At 48.5% G+C, this 22,433-nt stretch overlaps 1 protein-coding gene across 2 annotated transcripts in view; it reads left to right on the forward strand.

The window, feature by feature from the left end:
* Positions 1-21,830, forward strand: part of MARCHF10 (membrane associated ring-CH-type finger 10) — an 84,616-nt gene extending 62,786 nt beyond the window's left edge. For both annotated transcript variants that reach the window (XM_030221024.1, XM_030221023.1), the window contains 4 exons: positions 6,260-6,369; positions 11,137-11,250; positions 20,563-20,605; positions 21,546-21,830. In XM_030221024.1, coding sequence (XP_030076884.1) covers positions 6,260-6,369; positions 11,137-11,250; positions 20,563-20,605; positions 21,546-21,610 — 332 coding nt within the window. In that variant the 3' untranslated portion in view covers positions 21,611-21,830. The remainder of the gene's footprint in view (positions 1-6,259; positions 6,370-11,136; positions 11,251-20,562; positions 20,606-21,545) is intronic.
* The last annotated feature ends 603 nt before the right edge of the window (positions 21,831-22,433 follow it).

Consider the following 22,433-nt stretch of genomic DNA (forward strand, 5'->3'; position numbering starts at 1 on the left):
CTGGGCCAAGAAAAGGTATCACAGATGATAAAAAATCCAGAATTCATCTGAGCCATTGAATCTCATTTTCCCAAATTAACTCTAACTTTACTTTCTTGGTATCTTCTTTACACCTATTCATTCTATCCAGAATTTAGAAGTTTTATACATAACGTAGGCAGACAACACACATGTCATTGGCGCACCCGCATTCATTATTTTAAGACATCTTAATAACAAGTAATTTACACAGATCAACAACATAACAACTTTATTGACTGAAGGTCATAACTTTGTTCAGTTGTGGGAAAACAAGTCTGCAGCTTATTATAACTAACATTAATACCTCTTGAGGAGCACCTGAGCTCTGTCCCTTTAAGTCCTGTGCCAGCTCTGTCCTTTTAAAATCCTGTGCCTTGCCACGGCATCAGCCAGCTAGGGCATTCAGTGTGCCACAGATATGCAATGACCCACCATCAAATTGTCCAGCCGGGTCATATGTGTTTTCATCCATGCCCACCTTACTCCAGAGTTGGGCGTTAACACTCTGCTGAGCTTCCATTGTTTATTTACTTTGCTCGGCGAATACTCCACCAAAGTTGTTTCTGTATGGCACTTTGTTAGGTCAGGTACTCCCCTTCCCGCCACAGCCCCGAGCAGCAAAGCAGGCATGAGTAAGTGGGTTGTGGCTAGGGAAAATGTTAGCTAAATAGTTTTGCAGGGGTTCTTGGAAGTTGATAAGGGCCAACTCATGCTTTACATTGGAGAGATATATGTGGTCCTCAGGGAAATTCCCAAGGATACTTCTGGCTACCTAGAGAACCATTCCATAGGTCAATCTGCCTGTTTGCTTTCTGTACCGCTGTATAACTTATTTCTTTGGATTTTGCTCACACCTTTTTCAGTAGTAGCTCAAGGTGAGTTACATTCAGGTACACTGGATATTTCTCTGTCCCTGGAGGGCTCACAATCTAAGTTTGTACCTGAGGCAATGAAGGGTTAAGTGACTTGCCCAAGATCACAAGGAGCAGCAGTGGGATTTGAACCGGCCACCTCTGGATTTCAAGACCAGTGCTCTAACCACTAGGCCACTCCTAATGTCAGACCAGAGTATGCATGTAGTTGGTAAGAGGAGGGGCAGTTTGAAATGGTCGGTTTTGCTAACGTGATCAGCTTGCCGGAAACAGAATGCAATTTGTTGCCTCCAAGGTGTAGGATCACAGCTGCTGGTGATGTAGAAACGGTCAACTGTTCTCAGATGCGAGGTAAGAGTTAATTTCATTTCATGCCTCTTATAGCATGCACGTGGATGCCTCTTATAGCATTCCAGCGGCTGTAAACATATCTGGTGGCCAGCCTCTAATGGAGTCCCAGAGGGCATGTTTAGCTCTTTTGCCATCCTGGTGGATGTATGAGTGACCAATGATCCAGATGAAATGGGACTTTGCTGGTGTCCCTGCAAGACAAGAAGGCATATTAAGTGGGTGAGAACTGTTGTTGCTGATTGGTGGGCCAATGTAGCCAAGATTCATTGGGTTTCCATCTGCCGATGTTTTGTACGTCAGTGGCTGGGCAGGCCCGGCTGGCCACTGGTGTGGTAGCGCCGATTCTGGAGGAATGGGTCCCAAGACAGATGAGCCGTGCCCTGCCTTTGTGAGTGCTCTCTTCATTATTGTGGTAAACTGGAACTGAGTGAATGGTGTTTGGTCCTTGTAAATAGTATCTTTCGGGGGCAAGGGATACATAACGAGTGTACACCTGAAGGCGGTGGACAGGTGTTAACATGGACACAACTTGCAGCCCAGAGGCTTTTGCACAGAGCATAGTCATGCACAATTAGAAGTGGCGTACCTGTAGAGCACCTTCAGAAACCATTATTATATAAGGACCAAGCCAGAAGCTTAATGAAGCAGTGTTCATTCGGATGAAGGTGGCCTATAGAAAAACTGCAAGATGAATGCTATTGAAGGAGTGTCTAACCAGGTGTATTTATTTATTTAGATTTTGCTCACACCTTTTTCAGTAGTAGCTCAAGGTGAGTTACGTTCAGGTACACTGGGTATTTCTCTGTCCCTGGAGGGCACCGCAACGATTGAAAGGAGCTGCCTCGGAGTCACGGTCTTCCCTGTGATGCGTCCCACTTCCTCTGATGCAACTGCCTATTTCACGTGGGCAGGTCACATCATAAGGAAAACTGAGGCCCCAAAGCAACTCCTTTCAATCTTTGTGATGCCTCTACTGGCAGTGATCAAGGCATGTTAGCAGCACCAGCATGCCATAAGGAACAGGAGGGAGGGAGAGATGCTGGAACTGAGGGGAGGGGGGAAGGAAAGGGCAGAAATGCTGGACCTACGGCGACAGGGAGGGAGAGAGAGGTGCATGACCCATGGAGAGAGAACTAAGTGCTGTTTTTCTAGATGGGGTGGGGAGGGACAGACAGACTTGTGGACAAGAGGAACCCGAATTATAGTTACTGTATGTAATGCAAGGTTCCACATTAGGAGTCACCAACCGGGAAAGGGATCTAGGCGTCATCGTTGATCCCTTTCCCGGTCGGTGACTCCTAATGTGGAAAGGGATCATCGTTGATGATATGTTGAAACCCTCTTTTCAGTGTGCGGCGGCCATTAAGAAAGCAAATAGAATGTTAGATATTATTAAGGAATGGAAAACAAAAATGAAGACGTTATAATAGCTTTGTATTGCTCCATGGTGTGACCGCACCTCGAATATTGTGTTGAATTCTGGTCACTGCATCTCAAAAAAGATATAGTAGAATTAGAAAAGGTACAGAGAAGGGCAACGAAAATGATAAAGGCGATGGGCCTTACGAGAAAAGGCTAAAGCAGGTAGGGCTCTTCAGCTTGGAGAAAAGACGGCTGAGGGGAGATATTATAGAGGTCTATAAAATAATGAGTGGAGTGGAACGAGTAGACGTGAATCGCTTGTTTACTCTTTCCAAAAGTACTGAGACTAGGGGGCACACAATGAAGCTACAAAGTAGTAAATTTAAAACGAATCGGAGAAAATATTTCTTCACTCAACGTGCAATTAATCTCTGGAATTCGTTGCCAGAGAATGTAGTAAAAGCGGTTAGCTTAGCAGGGTTTAAAAAAAAGGTTTGGATGGATTCCTAAAGGAAAAATCCATAGACCATTATTAAAATGGACCTGGGGAAAATCAACTGCTTATTTCTTGAATACACAGCATAAAATGTTTTGGGATCTTGCCAGGTACTTGTGACCTGGATTGACCACTGTTGGAAACAGGATGCTGGGCTTGATGGACCTTCAGTATGTCCTAGTATGGCAATACTTATGTACTTAGACAAGAAGAGGTGCTGGATGGAAAAGGGTAGAGGGATAGATGCTAGACGAGCTGGGGGCAGGGGAAGATAGAGATACTGAGTGATTAAGGGAGGGGAAAAACAAGGGAAAAATGCTGGATGGAAGAGAGGGGGAGTGACACAGACCCATGAGGGAGCCATACTGAACTCTGAGGAGGGGGATTGGGTGGGAAGAGAGAGGGAGAGATACTGGCCCCAGGGTGGGGGGTGGGGGAAGAACGGAAGAGAAGGGGGTGGGCAAGGAGACAGAGAAGAGATGCTGGGCATGAAGGGAGCATTGGGACAGGGAGACAGAGAAGAGATGGAGGGAGAAGGGATAGGGACACAGAAGGCAATGCTGATTACAGGGGGAGAGATAGGGACATAGAAGGGGAAATGCTGAACATAAGGGCTGGATCAGGACATTGAGAGGGCAGATGCTGAAACTGGAGGAAGGATAGGGTCAGCGACACAGAGAGGAGATGTTAGGATGGATAAGGATGTAAGAGGATGATGGTGGACATAAAGAGAGAAGAACTATCAAATGGACAGGAGACATTTCAAAAATATGACCTCCCCCCCCCCCCCCCAAGAAACGCAGAAAAGAGATCCAGTGGTGTAGATACACACATGAACAGAACACATGAATTCCATACACACTAATAAAAATGCATCAATACACTCTCTTCTGAATTCTCTTCCCCGTACTTTCACCACACCTAAAACTCTACCCTCAGATAAAATTGCTAAACCCTAATGCTCTCTTGCTATTGTTCTATCGCCCTATCATTTCCCCATTGATACATTCCACTGTTCTATTTCCCCAAATGATATTTTGATTTTCACTTTGCCTTCACATAACTCCTCACTATGTAACCATAACAGTACTGTAATAAATTGTATTTCCATCATTAACAATGTATTGTAAGCCACACTGAGCCCGCAAAGAGGTGGGAAAATGTGGGATACAAATGCAATAAAATAAATAAATAAAATAAAATATGGGTGGACCTGGGAGGGCACAGGCCCACCCATTTTTGGCTCAGGCCCGCTAAGCTGTGGCACAACACTCCCCTCGCGCCCTCTCTGCTGGTGGCCCGGTACCTGCCCTCATCTCTGAACCCCCTCTCCAGTGTACCTCAGAGGTAGCTGCAGCAATTCATTTTGGCTGCCTGCACCAACCTGGCAAGTTTCCCTCTGCTGCATCCCGCACTCACTGACATCGCTTCCCGTTTCCTTACTGGTGGAATGCTGCATGCAGAGAGAAGCCTGCCGGGCTGATGCACACAGTGAAAATGAATTGTTGCAGCTACCTCTGAGGTACACTGGTGAGGGGGTTCAGAGACAGGGGCAGATACTGGGCCACCAGCAGAGAGAGAGAGAGAATGTTGGATGTGAGGAAGGTTAAAAAAAAAAAAATCTAGGGTGGGAGGGTGTGGAAATACCCACCCAAGTTAACTCCGAGTCTACCCAAAATACAATGGTAGAAAAACCTTTTATTTTGAATTTATTAATTGGAATATGTCAGCTTTTGGAAATGCGCGTCTCTGTTATTTTGCATTTCAGTTTCAATTTCTCAAGTATTGCCATATGCCGAGTCTGACTTCTTGAGGTTTCCAGTTCAGTTTTTTTGTCTTCATGTCTCTTATTGATCTCTGGGCCCTTGTGTCATATTTATTGGGTCATGTGTGTTTTTCATGCATGACCAAGGTGCAGTATTCAGCTAACATGTAGTATCTGTGTAGAGATCTTGCAGTTCTGTTTGTTTTGTTTTTCACTAAGTAGACCATGGTGTTTTAGGGCTTGGTGTTGTATTTACAATGCTGCCTTTTCACACATGAGGTTGTACCTCTTTGTGTCCTGGGAGTTAGTGCTATTATGGTATGGTATAGTTCAGTTCTGAGTGTGTTTCTGCTGAAGTTTGTGTATAGTGTTTTGTAGTGGAAGGATTGTGTGTTGGCCTTACTGAGATGACTTCAAAACTTTTAATATTTTTAGTTTGTCATAACATCAGACGGGGTTTTAGGTTTAAATTATGAGACACTGCCTCTTGAGGGATCTTGAAATAAAGTTGAATTGTTTCTATAGGTGTGTTGGCTGAGAGCAAGTGGGATGTGTAAGAGAAGAGCAGCAGACTGGCTGCAGGCCTCTATGAAGGCGTAGGCATCATCTATAAACACTTTTTTCAATTGCCTAAAAGACCTATATGTGTCTATTGAAGTTTACTCTGTTTAATATTTTTTTGCCACTTTCCACCAATATTCAGCTGGCAGCGGACAGCGTTTTTTAAAAATCCACTGCCAGCGCTAAAACTGGAAATTCAGCACCAGGCCCTGTGTAAGATTCAGCATTGAATTTCCATTTTTTTAAAAAAGCTGGCTAACACATACCCAGTTAAGTCAATATTCAGACTTAACTGGCCATTGGCTAGTACATAAAGAAGGGTCAGCTATTTATGCAGTCCTATTTACATGCTAAACATGGCCAGTTAGCTCTGAATATTGAGAGATAACCGGACTCTGCCCCTAAAATGTCCCTGGAACGCCCCCAACGTAGCTGGCTTCCACTTCGGCGCCACTGAAAATGACTGGATAACTGCATACAAGCGAGTTAACCGGTCGTCAGCTGTTCCTGGCCAGTTAACTCACTTTGAATATTGGTCGGTTTATTCTTTGGCATTATTTATAGACTCAGGCCTTACCCCTGGCCCTGCCCACTTTAGCCTCCCCAAACAGGTGAGCCACTGACCGCCTATGAATGGGGAGGAGTGTTAAAACTGATTTGTTGTATTGCCATCCTATTGTATACTTTTGTAAACCCCTGATTTGAGGTTTTCTGGTTTAAAGAAGGTTATCCAATGTAAGAAAATGTTTAGCCTGGTAGAAACTTGAAAGACATCAGGCTCTGGTTTCCCCCATTCACAGCAGTAAAGTTCTGTGGATACATCTCTTTCAGGTGCAGAGTTGGTGGCCGTCAACACCTGTGAACTGTGCAAGCACAGCCTAAAATGTGACCTGGACGATTTCAGTGTGGATGAATACTACAAGAAGCATCAGCAGTCTCAGGTGGGGCCTGTAATCCCATCCAGCAGTGCACACAGCCAGAAAACCAAATTAAGAATGCAAAGGAGATAGATTTACCCTTTCCTGTGTAACATGCATCCTGAAGTCCCCTCTACTTCTGTACAATTGGCCTTTGTCACAATTTCTGTGCTTCCAAGCCTATTCTCACTCTGCAGTATCCTAGGGTACAGAAGACAGAGGCAAAGCAAGCCACCCCCCCCCCCTCCCCACCGAAAAGCCACCTTCCTAGGAACCTTAGCACATTCACTCTTGAGCTGGGGTGGCTTTTTAGTGATGTCCATTGAATGCTGGGTTGAAAGCAACTCATTTCTCACATGGCATGAAACCGAGCATGCGTGACGTAAAGGGAAAGCAGCCGCAGAGGCAGGCCGGGCATTGTGGCAGAGTGAAGAACAGCATTGGAGGAAGGCTTCCTCTGCTGGCAGGGCTTGGGGATCCCTGCCAGCAAAGGTATTTGGAGTTGGGGGGGGGGGCAGTGGTGGCCCTGGTTTCTAGAGGATAGGACCAAAACTAGGTCTTTTGGCACCCAGAATAAATATGAAATGTGCTCAATAAAGTTTTATTTAATAAAAAAGATGAAGTGATAGAGTATAGTAGCAGCAAGGCCTGGAGAGCAGCAATGGATCCGCAGGGAGTAAGTTCTCCTGCAGCATCTGCAGTTTTTATCATCCTGCCCCTCTGATCCCCAACTCAACAGCTTCAGTGTACCTTCTAAGATAAGATATCTGGGACAAAACACTGATCACTCTGCCCTAGCTCTCTGCATACTGATGTAGAGTCCATAGGTACCTTCCCTGTGGATGTGTCATCAATTCTGAAAGAGAATGCACTTGTGTGTTTTCCCTTTGAAAAATGCTAATGGGAAAAACACCTGAGAGATTTGCACCTGCATTTTCTGCGAAAATTAAGGTCTGTAGTTTTGAAAATACAATATTCCTCATGTTATTGCCTCCCCCATCATAACTCAGTTTCAGGTATGCCTCCATAGAAGTGCAGTCCATGATCCACAATGCGCATATTTTTATGCGCACACAGAGTGCACATTCTTCTAATTATCTTTTCATCTATATGGGTAAATAGTTTTTGGAACAATTTTATAAAAGATTTTTTTGCATATTGTAACCAATTACCTCTAGGTGCAGCCAAGGATAGAACAATCTCCTCCAGCCACGGGCTCCGGGTACAGTCAAGAAATAAATGTCCACCAGCAACTTCAATCTTAAGGACTTTATTCCATGCAGGTTTCTAGTAGACCTGATACACAGTTCCAACAGCAGCATTCACCTTCAATCTTAAGCACATATAAGCCACCTGAAAGTGTGTGGCAAATAGTTCCCTTTAAGCAGTAGGCTATCAGCACATACCAGGATTCAATACAGGCTCACAGTCAGCTCCAGTCTGGACTTTTTATCCAGTTCACAATAAACAGTAGTTCAATTCCAAATAGAAGCAGTTCTTTCAGTTCATCATTAAATCACAAAGCAGCAGTTTCTACCTTCTACTCTCTTTACCTTCAGGAGAGTTCAATACTTTAGGGACTTCTCATACCCAAGGGATTTCACCCTGCATCAGCTTCACTGGTAAATTCAATACTTTAGGGACCTCTCTTACCCAAGGATTTTCAGCTTGCAAATACTTTTGGGACTTCCTCACACCCAAGGGATTTCAGCCTGCTTCAGTACTTTAGGGACCTCTCTTACCCAAGGGTTTTTAGCCTGCAACTGCTTCTCTCCTCTGGGACTCCTTCCCACCTGCCTAATCAATCCCTGGCTTCTGCTCTCACAACCAATCATTCTCCTTCCATTAGCTTCCCCCACACCCATACCAGCTGAGTTGAGCATTAGACTAATGATGAGCTCCTGCACACAGGGTTTCCTAACTCTCTTTCCCCCTAGTGGCAGCCCATCTATACATCCTGCCAGCTTACACCCATGTCTTCCCCCCATTGCAGCTAGGAGTCCAGTCCGGGTTCGTCATCTCACCCCCTTGCTCCTTGCCTGCAATGCCTTCTGGGACTTGTATTTCAAACTGACACTGCCTTAACCCAACTATCCTGGATGTGACTTTATCACAATATAAAAGAGCTTTTATAATAGGACCCCAGGGGTTACATGTGTAAAGTATGTACGCTGACAAGAAGACACGTACTTGTACGTGACCCACATTTACATGTTTTTATGGGCACAATTTGGGCAGAGTTGTTGTACAAGTCGTTGGTGAGGCCCCACTTGGAGTATTGTGTTCAGGTTTGGAGGCCGTATCTTGCTAAGGATGTAAAAAGACTTGAAGCGGTGCAAAGAAAAGCAACAAAAATGGTATGGGATTGCGTTACAAGACATATGAGGAGAGACTTATTGACCTGAACATATATACCCTAGAGGAAAGGAGAAACAGGGATGATATGAAACAGACGTTCAAATAATTGAAAGGTATTAATCTGCAAACAAACCTTTTCCAGAGCCGGGAAGACAGTAGAACTAGAGGATGTGAATTGAGGTTGAAGGGAGGCAGACTCAAGAATAATGTTAGGAAGTATTATTTCCTAACATTATTCCTTACCAAATCCAAAGGTCACTACTCCATCCTCATCCTCCTTGACCTATCCGCCGCTTTTGACACTGTCAATCATAATTTACTTCTTGCCACACTGTCTTCATTTGGGTTCCAGGGCTCTGTCCTCTCCTGGTTCTCCTCTTATCTCTCCCACCATACCTTCAGAGTACACTCTCATGGATCTTCCTCCACCCCATCCCGCTCTCTGTTAGGGTTCCTCAAGGATCTGTCCTTGGTCCCCTTCTTTTCTCAATCTACACCTCCTCCCTGGGCTCACTGATCTCATCTCATGGTTTCCAATATCATCTTTATGCCGACAACGCTCAGCTTTATCTCTCCACACCAGACATCACTGCAGAAACCCAGGCCAAAGTATCGGCCTGCTTATCCGACATTGCTGCCTGGATGTCCAACCGCCACCTGAAACTGAACATGGCCAAGACTGAGCTCATTGTCTTTCCACTCAAACCCACTTCTCCTCTCCCTCCACTCTCTATCTCAGTCGATGGCACCCTCATCCTCCCCGTCTCATCTGCCCGCAACCTTGGAGTCATCTTCGACTCCTCCCTCTCCTTCTCTGCCCATATCCAGCAGACAGCCAAGACCTGTCGCTTCTTTCTCTACAACATCAGCAAAATTCGCCCTTTCCTCTCTGAACACACCACTCGAACTCTCATCCACGCTCTCATTACCTCTCGCCTTGACTACTGCAACCTACTCCTCACTGGCCTCCCACTTAACCATCTATCCCCCCTTCAATCCGTTCAGAACTCGGCTGCGCGTCTTATCTTCCGCCAAAACCGATATGCTCATATCACCCCCCTCCTCAAGTCACTTCACTGGCTTCCGATCAGGTACCGCATACAATTCAAGCTTCTCCTACAAACCTACAAATGCTCTCAATCTGCAGCCCCTCACTACCTCTCTACCTTCATCTCCCCTTACGCCCCTACCCGTAACCTCCGACCACAGGGCAAATCCCTCCTCTCAGTACCCTTCTCCACCACCGCCAACTCCAGGCTCCGACCCTTTCTGCCTCGCCTCACCCTATGCCTGGAATAAACTCCCCAAGCCCATACACCAAGCACCCTCCCTATCCATCTTCAAATCCTTACTCAAAGCCCACCTCTTCAATGTTGCTTTTGGAACCTAACCATTGTACCTCTACCCAGGTAATCTAGACTGTTCCAATTTTTGATTGTCTGCACTCCTTGTCCTTCTTGTCCTTTAGATTGTAAGCTCCTTTGAGCAGGGACTGTCCTTCTTTGTTTTTTGTACAGCGCTGCGTAACCCTGGTAGCGCTCTAGAAATGTTAAATAGTAGTAGTAGTATTTCACGGATAGGGTGGTGGATACTTGGAATGCCCTCCCGCTGGAGGTGGTGGAGATGAAAATGGTAACAGAATTCATAAATGCGTGGGATAAATGCAAAGGAATCCTGTTCAGAAGGAATGGATTCACAGAAGCTTAGTGGAGATTGGGTGGCAACACTGGTAATTGGGAAGCAAAGCTAGTGCTGGGCAGACTTCTACAGTCTGTGCCCTGAAAATAGCAAGGACAAATCAAGGTCAGGTATACATATAAAGTAGCTCATACAGTGAGTTTATCTTGTTGGGCAGACTGGATGGACCGTACAGGTCTTTATCTGCAGTCACTTACTGCTATAAAACATGCATGTTCATTATACATAAATATTTACACCTGCTCCCAAGAGGTGTAAATGCCCATGGTTTCAATTGAGGTGTGATTTCTGTCACTTTGGCCCTAGTATATTGTAAAAACACAAAGCACCTACATGTATTATAAAAGTGGCATCTGGTTGGTCTTCATGCATATAATATTACCCTCCACACATTCTGTGTATGAATTATAAATTGAATGACGTTTTAGCTGTTATAAATAATCTGACCTTACAGCAGAAATGAGTTAGAATTCAGTGTTAATGTTGTTACTAAAGGTGTACTGAGGCCCAGGTTTGCTGATTTAAGTGTATTTTGTGTTTAAACAACAAGGAAGGAGAGAAATTGATGATATTGTTCTGATTGCTTGAGCAGTAGAAATTTTGAACAGCGCATTTATCAAATCCAATTGGCAAAAATTTCTGTATCAGAAATCACCCACCCTATCCTTGTGATGATGCAAATTTCAGCCGTGGATGGGTGTGAACTCATTAGTCACCTCTTCTCTTTACCTGCAGGCACAGAATGATCTGATGGATTCAGGGCTGTATCTTGTGCTGCTGCTTCACCTCTACGAGCAGAGATATGCTGAACTGCTGCGGCTCAGCCAAATCCGTACACGAAGAAGCCTGGTAAAGGGGGAGGGGAGAGGGGGAGGGAATGGGGAGAGAAAAAGTAAACAAGAACCTAGCACCTATCTTTCTGGAAACTTGATTCCTGTAATTGTTCCAGAATGGGATGTGTTCTTTATTATTTATTGCACTTGTATCCCACATTTTCCCACCTATTTGCAGGTTCAATATGGCTTACAAAGACCTGTTATGGCATCGCCATCCCAGGGTAGAGAATACAATTGGTGTTACAAAGAATTCAAGGAAACAGGAGGATTTGGTTAGATAGTTATAGAAAGATACATTCTGAGTAAGTGAGTAGATGTTGACATAATAGTTGGTTATGGGAGCTGCTGTCCCTATCTATCTGAGGCATCAGATTTTGAGAGAAGATCTGTGCTTCCATGTCTATTCTCATTCAGCAGTATCCTAGGATACAGAAGCTGATTTTTGTTCTAAGCAGTAAACTGCATAGATGTGAACTAGAAGTGGAGGACAAGGAAAGATAGAGTACAAACACAGTAACTTGTCCCTGGAAGATATGGTTTCTTATCAGGGACAGGCTGAGTCACTCCTGGCTTTTGACACATTGCATACAAGGATGTAGTTCTATTTTTCTATGGGAAATCAATGGGAGATCAGAACTACAAGTCCACTGGATGCAATGGGGCAAATCTTCCCCCGATTCAGCCTGTCCTGAAGCCATCCAGTAACCCTAGTGGAGAGACGCCTTAAAGTACTAAGCATTAATGACACACACCTCTGTGGCATTAAATTCCAGAGGGCCTAAAGGAAAGAAAATTAGCAGGTAAGACCTCATGTATTCTTCTGCATCAGTACTGTCCCCTTCTCACTTAACATGCTATAGCAGCCCTGAAAGTATTGCCCTGGCAGCAGTGGCGTAGCCAGACTGCCAATTTTGGGTGGGCCTGAACCCAAAATGGGTGGGCACAAATTCCCCCCCCCCCCCCCCCCCCCCACCCCTAGCAAAATTTATTCACACTCAGATGCATTTGTCACACAGGGTAAAGTTCTGCTTTTCAGTGCGTCCAATTTCAGACAATTTATTTAATAACCTAACACCCTTTTCAATGAGCTTTCAGAGGCCAAAACCTCCTGCCTCAGGTCAGTATAATGCTGTTACAGTATCCTCTCCTGACCTAAGGAAGGAAGTATTGGTCTCTGAAACTTTATTAACACCATATTACTTTATCCTAAATTAAAAATAAAATTATTTTCTTTACCTTTGTTGTGTGGCCATTTACTTTTTCTCATTGTGTTGCTCCCAGACTCTAGATTCTGCTTTCCTTCGTTTTCGCTTAACTCTTCTGTCAGGGTTTCCTGGCCATTTGTCATTTTTCTCTCCTTTTTCTTTGCTTTCTTCAATATTTTTCTGCCTCTCTCTGTGTCCAGATTTAATTCATTCTTACTATCCATTCTTTAATTTCCTTCATCTACTTATGGCTTTTCATCTTTTTCTCACCCTTGTTCTCCCCATGCCCCTTCCTCTTATTCTCCAATCTTTCACTACTCCCCCTTTCCATGCAGCAGCTCTCCTCTTTCTCTCCCCATCCTTCCAGTCTCTCCCCTCTGTCTCCCCATCCTTCCAATAGTCTCCCCTCTTTCTTTCTGCATCCTTCCATCGTGTCACCTCTTTCTCCCTACCCTTCCATCCAGCGTCTTCCCTCTTTCTCTCCCCATCCTTCCACCCATCTACCCTCTCTCCTGATCCTTCCATCTAATGTCTCTCTCCCTCCTTCTAACCAGTGTCTATCTCTCTACCCTTTTCTGTTCAGTGTCCCTTCTCTCTCCACATCCTTCTAGTCTCTCCCCTTTTTCTCTGCATCCTTTTATCCATCTCCCCTCTTTCTCTGCCATCCTTCCTCTGTTTTCCCTCTTCCTCTCCGCATCCTTCCGTTTTCCCTCTTTCTCTGCCATCTTCCCATCTGTTTTCCCTCTTTCTCTCCCCAATCTTCCGTTTTCCCTCTCTCTGCCATCCTCCCATCTGTTTTCCCTCTTTCTCTCCCCATCCTTCCGTTTTCCCTCTTTCTCTGCTATCCTCCCATCTGTTTTCCCTCTTTCTCTCCCCATCCTTCCATTTTCCCTCTTTCTCTGCCATCCTCCCATCTGTTTCCCTCTTTCTCTCCCCAGCCTTCCATTTTCCCTCTTTCTCTGCCATCCTCCCATCTGTTTCCCTCTTTCTCTCCCCAGCCTTCCATTTTCCCTCTTTCTCTGCCATCCTCCCATCCGTTTTCCCTCTTTCTCTCCCATCCTCCCGTTTTCCCTCTTTCTCTGCCATCCTCCCATCTGTTTTCCCTCTTTCTCCCCATCCTGCCATCCATTTTCCCTCTCCCGATTCAGGCCCACCAGCCCCAGCTCCCATTGCCGGCCACTGCTGCTTTTCTTGATGAGCAGCAGGGCCGGCGCTACAAAAGAAGAAGCGCTCAGCTGACTGAGCTGAGCGCCAACGCTAAGACTCGACGAGAAAAAATGTTTTAAAAAAAACGCGGCACCGCAGGCAGCCTCGAAGCATTGGCTGCTGGCTCTGCAGGCTCCGCCCGTCTCTTACGTCACTGCCCCTGCTTCGCTACAGGGGCAGTGACGTAAGAGACGGGCGGAACCTGCAGTGTCCCGTTCCGGGTCCTTACCTGGCATCCCGCAGGCCGAGGCGGGAGACGGAGGCACCAGGGGAATGCGGGCCGACGAGAGAAGGCTGCCACGGGGATCGCCGCGACCGTGAGTTGCTCCGAGGCCGGCGATCCAGAAGAACTAACGCCGGCCTCGGAGAGGCAAATCCGCCGGTCAAAATGGCGGCGCCAGCGTCGGCGTCCTCCTCGCTGCAGCAGGACCAGCGAGGAGGCTCCGCCCACCCGCGCCGGATTGGCGCATCCTCCTGGGAACTCCGCCCATCGGACGAAGGGACCAATCCGGTCTCCGCTGCCGGCCGGGGCGGAGAGGATTGGCGCCAGCTGTTCTTCAGCCAAGACAAGCGGGGGATTTAAACGGAAGCACGGAGGAGAACCAGTGCTTCCGTTTTCTTGTTTGAAGCCATCCTGCCAAGGGATTTCCAAGTCTGTGTTTGCTCTCCAAGACTGCTAGCCGTCCTGCTAGCTATTCCAAGTCTGTGTTTGCTCTCCAAGACTGCTAGCCGTCCTGCTAGCTATTCCAAGTCTGTGTTTGTTCTCCAAGACTGCTAGCCGTCCTGCTAGCTATTCCAAGTCTGTGTTTGCTCTCCAAGACTGCTAGCCGTCCTGCTAGCTATTCCAAGTCCGTGTTTGTTCTCCAAGACTGCTAGCCGTCCTGCTAGCTATTCCAAGTCCGTGTTTGCTCTCCAAGACTGCTAGCCGTCCTGCTAGCTATTCCAAGTCTGTGTTTGTTCTCCAAGACTGCTAGCCGTCCTGCTAGCTATTCCACGTCTGTGTGTGTTCTCCAAGACTGCTAGCCGTCCTGCTAGCTATCTCCACGTCTGTGTTTGTTCTCCAAGACTGCTAGCCATTTCCAAGACTGTGTTTGTGCCTCAAGCCCGTTGACCGTTCCCCGTGGTTCCAGCAGTCCTGCTGGCCGCCCGCAGCTGAGGGCTCAACCCTCGGTGAACGGCGGTCGCCGCGGGTGAAGATTCGGGGTGCTCGGTCATTTCCTGGTCTGTGGAGATCGGGAAAACTCAAGAGCTCACCTACACAAGAGTGACATCAGAGCCGCGACAGAAAACGGAAGCCATGAGCTCGCCGACGCAACCCGATCTACGGGACCTGGCCAAGGTGCTCCAGCAGCAACAGGAACAGCTTAATGCCCTGTCTGGGGCTCTCCAGAATGTATGTTCTCAACTTTCCACACTTCAGGTACAGAACCAGGCCGCTGCGGTCCAAGGGGCCGCAGCAGCTCCCCGTATGGGAGGGTTCCGCGTGGGACCTCGGTTCCCTGAGCCGGCACGATACGATGGGAACCCGGCAGGTTGTCGAGGGTTCCTTCACCAGTGTAATCTGGCCTTCCGGATGCAACCGGAGGCCTTTGCTTCGGATCAAAGTAAGGTAGGCTACATTATGGGCCTTTGTGTAGAAAAGGCCCGGGACTGGGTGGTCCCTCTGGATGAACAACAGGATCCAATTTTGGAGGACTATAGCGAATTTCAGCGCCGGTTCCGGATGGTGTTTGACATTCCGGGGAGACCTTCCTCCGTGGCATCGGAGCTGCTTCGGATTCATCAGGGAGAAGGTACAGTGGCCGACTATGCCATCCGGTTTCGTACCGTGGCCGCAGAACTGCGTTGGAACCCGGAGTCCCTGATGGCCATTTTTATGGAGGGATTACAAGAACGAATCAAGGATGAATTAGCGGGACGAGAGGTTCCCGGATCATTGGATGCCCTCATCTCACTCTGTATCCGGGTGGACACCCGATTCCAGGAGCGAGCCAGAGCCCGGATGGAGCGGCAGAAGTGGGTTCGAGGGTCCCCCAAGGCGAGCAAAGGGTCGTCTTCTCGCCAGGCGAGCCGGGACACTTCGGAGCCCAGAGAGGAGCCCATGGTAATAGGCCGGCAACGGTTGACCCCCGCCGAGAGACAGCAACGACAGTCTAAGGGACTGTGCTTCTATTGTGGACAGGCTGGGCATTTCCTCCGGACTTGTTCTATTCGGCCGGGAAATGCGCTCCCCAAGGCACCCTGAGGGGAGGGTTCTTGGGGCACTCCGCTCCCCTACAAGACACCTTGCTCATCCTACCAGTGACCTTGCGGTGGCAGGAGGCCACGGTTCAGACCCGGGCCCTGGTGGACTCGGGTTCTGGGGGTAATTTTATTGGGCTCGAACTGCTCCAGCAAATGGGCTGGCCCACGCTCCCCCGGAAACCAATACTGCGGATAACCTCCATTCAGGGAACTACCCTTCCTCAGCCGGTCACTGAGAGTACTCCGATCTTGGGATTGCAGGTGGGGGAGGACCATCGGGAGGAGGCGGAATTTTTAGTATTATCCCGGACCATCCATCCGGTGGTTCTGGGATTGCCATGGCTACGATGCCACAATCCAGTTATCGACTGGACCAGAGGGAAGATTCAAGCTTGGGGCAATTCCTGTCAAGAGACCTGTTGTAAGGGTCGGGCTGGCAGCTGTCCGGCGTTAAATACGTTGCCCGGGGAAGAACCAAGTAAAGGGGGCTCCCTGCCTATGGAGTATGGAGACTTTGCCGATGTGTTTAGTCCCAAGGAGGCGGAGGTATTACCGCCGCATAGGTCCTTTGACTGTGCTATTAATCTGAAGACAGATATGGTACCCCCTCGGGGCCGACTGTACAAACTGTCCCGAGGAGAATTCAAGGCTATGCGAGATTATATCCACGAGAATCTACGGAAGGGGTTCATTCAGCCGTCTACATCCCCAGCCGGGGCGGGGTTTTTTTTGTCGCCAAGAAGGATGGAACCCTGAGACCTTGTATTGACTATCGAGGATTAAATGCCATCACCGTGAAGGATCGGTTCCCACTGCCACTCATTCCTGAGCTCTTGGACAGACTGCAAGGCGCCCAGATCTTCACGAAGCTAGATTTGCGGGGAGCCTACAATCTAGTACGAATCCGATCAGGGGATGAATGGAAAACGGCCTTCAATACCCATGAGGGACATTTCGAATATCGGGTAATGCCATTCGGTCTCTGCAACGCCCCTGCGGTGTTTCAGCGTCTGATCAATTGTGTACTAGAAGAATTCCTCAATTCCACGGTGATTGTATATCTGGACGACATCCTAGTTTACTCTAAGGACCCCCGGGAGCATCCGGGCCATGTACGTGCGGTGCTGCACCGCCTACGCCAAGCCCATCTTTTTGCGAAGCTGAGTAAATGTGTCTTCCATCAGCGATCCTTACCATTTTTGGGGCATATCCTGCTTCCAGGAGGGTTACAGATGGAACCAGACAAGCTCCAAGCCATTCGAGAATGGCCTCAACCGAAGGGCCTGAAGGCCTTACAACGATTCTTGGGCTTCGCCAATTATTATCGCCAATTTATTCCCCAGTATTCCAGGTTGACAACACCGCTGACGGCGCTCACCCATAAGAACGCAAGGGTCAGGGATTGGCCGCCAGAGGCGCAAGCGGCTTTCCGTCAAGTCAAAGAGGCTTTTGAGTCCGCGTCTATCATGCTGACTCCTGATCCTGAGAAGCCCTTCACGGTAGAGGTGGACGCATCCGCTCTCGGAGCCGGAGCGGTCATTTCTCAAATCAACCCCGAGGGCCGGCGTCAACCGTGCTCTTTCTTTTCACGTAAATTCTCTCCAGCCGAGCGGAACTATACGGTGGGGGATAGAGAACTCTTGGCCCTGAAACTAGCACTACAAGAATGGAGACATTTACTGGAAGGAGCGGAACACCGGTTCACGGTCATCACGGATCATAAGAACCTCCTATACCTCCAAGAGGCCCAGCGGCTGAATCCCCGACAGGCCCGGTGGCCATTATTCTTTGCTAGGTTCCATTTTCAACTAGTGTTCCGGGCAGCCGCCCAGAATACCCCGGCAGACGCGCTCTCTCGGGCCTTTGAGGTACCAGAAGAGACTACGGAGACCCATCCTATGTTAGACCCCACTTGTCTCAGTGTGGCCACGGGGGAGGTGGCCCAAGTCCAGAGATTCGTGGCGGCCGCGGATCGGAAGAAGGTACTGCAATGGGGACACTCGTCTAGATGGGCCGGGCATTTCGGGTTTCACAAGACGCTCCGATTCATCTCGAGACAATATCGATGGCCACAGATGAGACGAGATATCCTCCAGTTTGTTACCTCGTGCCCGATATGTGCCCGAACCAAGCCAGTAGGAGGCCCCCCCGTGGGAGACCTACAACCCTTGCCCATACCGATCAGCCCCTGGGCGGAAATATCCATGGACTTTATCACGGACTTACCGCGGTCCCAGGGTCATACGGTGATCTGGGTGGTGATAGATCGGTTCTCTAAAATGGCTCATTTTGTTCCCTTCACGAACATTCCGACGGCCGCCGCTCTAGCTCAAGCCTTCATTCAGCACATTTTTCGATTACATGGACTGCCCACTAGGATCATCAGTGACCGAGGGCCCCAATTTACCTCCCGCTTCTGGAGAACCTTGTGCAAGGCCTTGGGAGTGGAGAACCATTTTTCTTCCGCTTACCATCCGCAAACCAATGGCATGGTTGAGAGGGTAAATCAGACCCTGAAAGGATTCTTAAGAGCCTTTGTCAACCGACGACAAGATAACTGGGCTGCGCTACTTTCATGGGCCGAGTTCGCATATAACCAAAGTACCCATTCCTCCTCAGGACAGTCCCCGTTCTTCCTGGTATATGGACGACATCCGCGGGTCCCGGAGCCGTTCCCGGCTCCCGCCATGACGCCGGCTGGGGACCAAGCTGTCGCCGACCTGCAGAAGGTCTGGAGGATGGCTAGGGAACAATTACAGAAAACCGCGACCAAGGACAAACTCTTTGCTGACCGTCATCGGCGGCCCGCCCCCGTGCTCCAGCCAGGACAGAAAGTATGGTTAAGCACGAAACACCTGCGACTCCGAGGAACTTCCCGAAGACTGGGACAGCGATACGCGGGACCTTATGCGATCCAAGAACGAATTGGGCCAGTAACATATCGATTGCGGTTACCCGCCACCCTGCGAGTACATAACGCCTTCCATATCTCGCTATTGAAGAGGTTCCGGGAATCCAGGTGGCACCCGCTTCCAGCCCAGGAAAAAGATCTCCAGGTGGCTCCAGAACCAGAGTACGAGGTAGGAGAGATTCTCGACTCAAAGTGGCGGCGGGGAAGACTGTATTATTTGTTATCCTGGAAAGCTTTTGGCGCCGAAGATAATTCCTGGGAACCCGTGGCGAATGTTCATGCTCCAGAACTGGTCAAAGCCTTCCATGCCCAATATCCATCCAAGCCCGGGCCCCGGAGGAAGGGGTCTTCCGGGGAGGATACTGTCCCGTTCCGGGTCCTTACCTGGCATCCCGCAGGCCGAGGCGGGAGACGGAGGCACCAGGGGAATGCGGGCCGATGAGAGAAGGCTGCCACGGGGATCGCCGCGACCGTGAGTTGCTCCGAGGCCGGCGATCCAGAAGAACTAACGCCGGCCTCGGAGAGGCAAATCCGCCGGTCAAAATGGCGGCGCCAGCGTCGGCGTCCTCCTCGCTGCAGCAGGACCAGCGAGGAGGCTCCGCCCACCCGCGCCGGATTGGCGCATCCTCCTGGGAACTCCGCCCATCGGACGAAGGGACCAATCCGGTCTCCGCTGCCGGCCGGGGCGGAGAGGATTGGCGCCAGCTGTTCTTCAGCCAAGACAAGCGGGGGATTTAAACGGAAGCACGGAGGAGAACCAGTGCTTCCGTTTTCTTGTTTGAAGCCATCCTGCCAAGGGATTTCCAAGTCTGTGTTTGCTCTCCAAGACTGCTAGCCGTCCTGCTAGCTATTCCAAGTCTGTGTTTGCTCTCCAAGACTGCTAGCCGTCCTGCTAGCTATTCCAAGTCTGTGTTTGTTCTCCAAGACTGCTAGCCGTCCTGCTAGCTATTCCAAGTCTGTGTTTGCTCTCCAAGACTGCTAGCCGTCCTGCTAGCTATTCCAAGTCTGTGTTTGTTCTCCAAGACTGCTAGCCGTCCTGCTAGCTATTCCAAGTCCGTGTTTGCTCTCCAAGACTGCTAGCCGTCCTGCTAGCTATTCCAAGTCTGTGTTTGTTCTCCAAGACTGCTAGCCGTCCTGCTAGCTATTCCACGTCTGTGTGTGTTCTCCAAGACTGCTAGCCGTCCTGCTAGCTATCTCCACGTCTGTGTTTGTTCTCCAAGACTGCTAGCCATTTCCAAGACTGTGTTTGTGCCTCAAGCCCGTTGACCGTTCCCCGTGGTTCCAGCAGTCCTGCTGGCCGCCCGCAGCTGAGGGCTCAACCCTCGGTGAACGGCGGTCGCCGCGGGTGAAGATTCGGGGTGCTCGGTCATTTCCTGGTCTGTGGAGATCGGGAAAACTCAAGAGCTCACCTACACAAGAGTGACATCAGAGCCGCGACAGCAGAGCCAGCAGCCAATGCTTCGAGGCTGCCTGCAGTGCCGCGGTTTTTTTAAAACATTTTTTCTCGTCGAGTCTTAGATTTGGCGCTCAGCTCAGTCAGCTGAGCGCTTCTTCTTTTTGTAGCGCCGGTCCTGCTGCTCATCAGGAAAAGCAGCAGTGGCCGGCAATGGGAGCTGGGGCTGGGGCTGGCGCTGGGCAGGCCTGGGCCCACCCAGGCCCACCCGTAGCTACGCCCCTGCCTGGCAGGAGATATTAAGTCTTTCTTTTCTCCCTGCCTGTACTGAAGCAAGGTCATTAATACTTGTCTCCTTTCCCATAGCTCTTCAGAAACCAACCACAACTTATGGCTGAAGATATTGAAAGTAGGTTTGATTTTCTAACTAACATGCAGAACCACTTTTTGATAATACTTGTAAATATTCCAGTACTGGGTCTTTGTACAGTCCAGGTAATGCTCTGAGAGTGTTAGAACTGACAGGACCTGCTGACCCTCACCTGCTAGGCATTCCCATAAGACTTTATTGTGTTAGAACATTCTCCAACAGTGTGTTTTCTTAATTTGGTTTTAAAAATTCAGTTTGAACTCGCTACTCTTAAGGGCCTGATTTTAGGAAAGGCTTTTCTTATAGGAACAAAAGTGTCCAAACATTTTTTTTAATCAAATGACAAACAGTTGAACTAAAACGATGGGATTCTTTGCAGACTTTATTGGCCCACTATAATTGTCCAAAGGTGACATTGGACATGAATTTTCAAGACCCACTGGGGTTAAAACAGTTCAGAGGAAAAATTCAGCAGGTTGGTTGGAGTCTTGCTGGTCCTTCAGGGTTCAAGTTTGGAATCCCAAGGGTCAGGGAAGCCAGAGAAGGAATTCGGAAGAATGGTAAGCGCAATATTGTCCACTGCCCCATGTTTGATGGGAATCTCCTTTACTTTGGCTTAGAAAAAGACTATTTGCTGTTTTGGTTAATCTGTTTTACATAATCTCATCCAAGACCAGGCATCCAGTTTAAGGTATATCTGAGGGAATTTAAGATGTGACACTCCTTACTGCTTCATTTGATCCAAGTATCCCTCAAATAAGCATTTAAAAGTTGACCTGCCTGGGGTCAGCTATGAAGAGTCACACTTGGATTTTAGCCCAGGCTTTTTCTGGAATAACCACAGGACCACTGAGGATTAAAATGTACCATTACACAGAGGAGGATTAAAACAGCTATGTTTAAAAATAAGAATAAATCTTGGTATATTTGAATGATGCATTTTATATTATTCCACTCAGGTGTGGTCTTCAATTTCTAGGTTCAGGATCACGAGATGGAGAGAGATATGGAAATGATAATCCTAACTGTAATGAGTCCAGCTGATAGACAGAAAGAGAGAGAGAAAAAAAATCTTGCATCAAGATCGTGGAAAAGAAACAGTCCTTTTTCCTTGTCTGTCTTCTGATTGTGTTTACCCAGCTTTATCCCATCCAAAACGAAATCCACAAGCTTAACATGTTAATATTCATCACCTTAAAAAAAGGTCCATTGTGCTTCTGTTGAAACCATTTGACATTTGTTTGCACTGGCACTTTACATTAAAGGGGGCTCAGAGAAGCTGTTGGGGAATGACATGATACTTCTGGGGGGTGGGGTGGGGGGGAGAGAAAAAAAGGCTCTGTGCTTTTTCAGAGCAGCTTCCCATGATGTGCAGCTGATCTTATTCTTGGATCTTTACGTCTGTAACACTCTTGACAGTTTCCTTGAGTGTTGCTGAGTTCACAGTCCAAGACAGTAGTGATTCCGAGAGCCATGCTGGAAGCAGAGCTGAAGGAGTTTGAACTGTACCCCATGGTTATCAGGCAAGGGGTTGTTGCTGTAGTTCCTGACTCTGCATAGGCGCATGGAAAATTCCTGGTGGGGGAAGGGGCAAAATAGAAATCCAGGACAGTTAGTGACAATGCTGACAGCCCACAGGGAGACACAGCAGCAGAAGAGGTTCAGGACTTGCCACCATTTTTCAGAAAGACCTGGAACAAGAGGATGGGTACTAGCAGGGCCGCCGAGAGCCAGAGCCGGGCCCGGGACAAGGCCACCCCCAGGCCCCCCCACCCACCCCACCCGAGGTCATCGTCGCCGCCGGGCCCCCCTCCACCCGCTACCGGGCCCTGAACTAACCTTAAACGCCTCCTTCCTTTCCTTTCAC

The sequence above is a fragment of the Microcaecilia unicolor genome, chromosome 12 (genome assembly GCF_901765095.1).
Source record: "Microcaecilia unicolor chromosome 12, aMicUni1.1, whole genome shotgun sequence".
Lineage (NCBI taxonomy): Eukaryota > Metazoa > Chordata > Amphibia > Gymnophiona > Siphonopidae > Microcaecilia > Microcaecilia unicolor.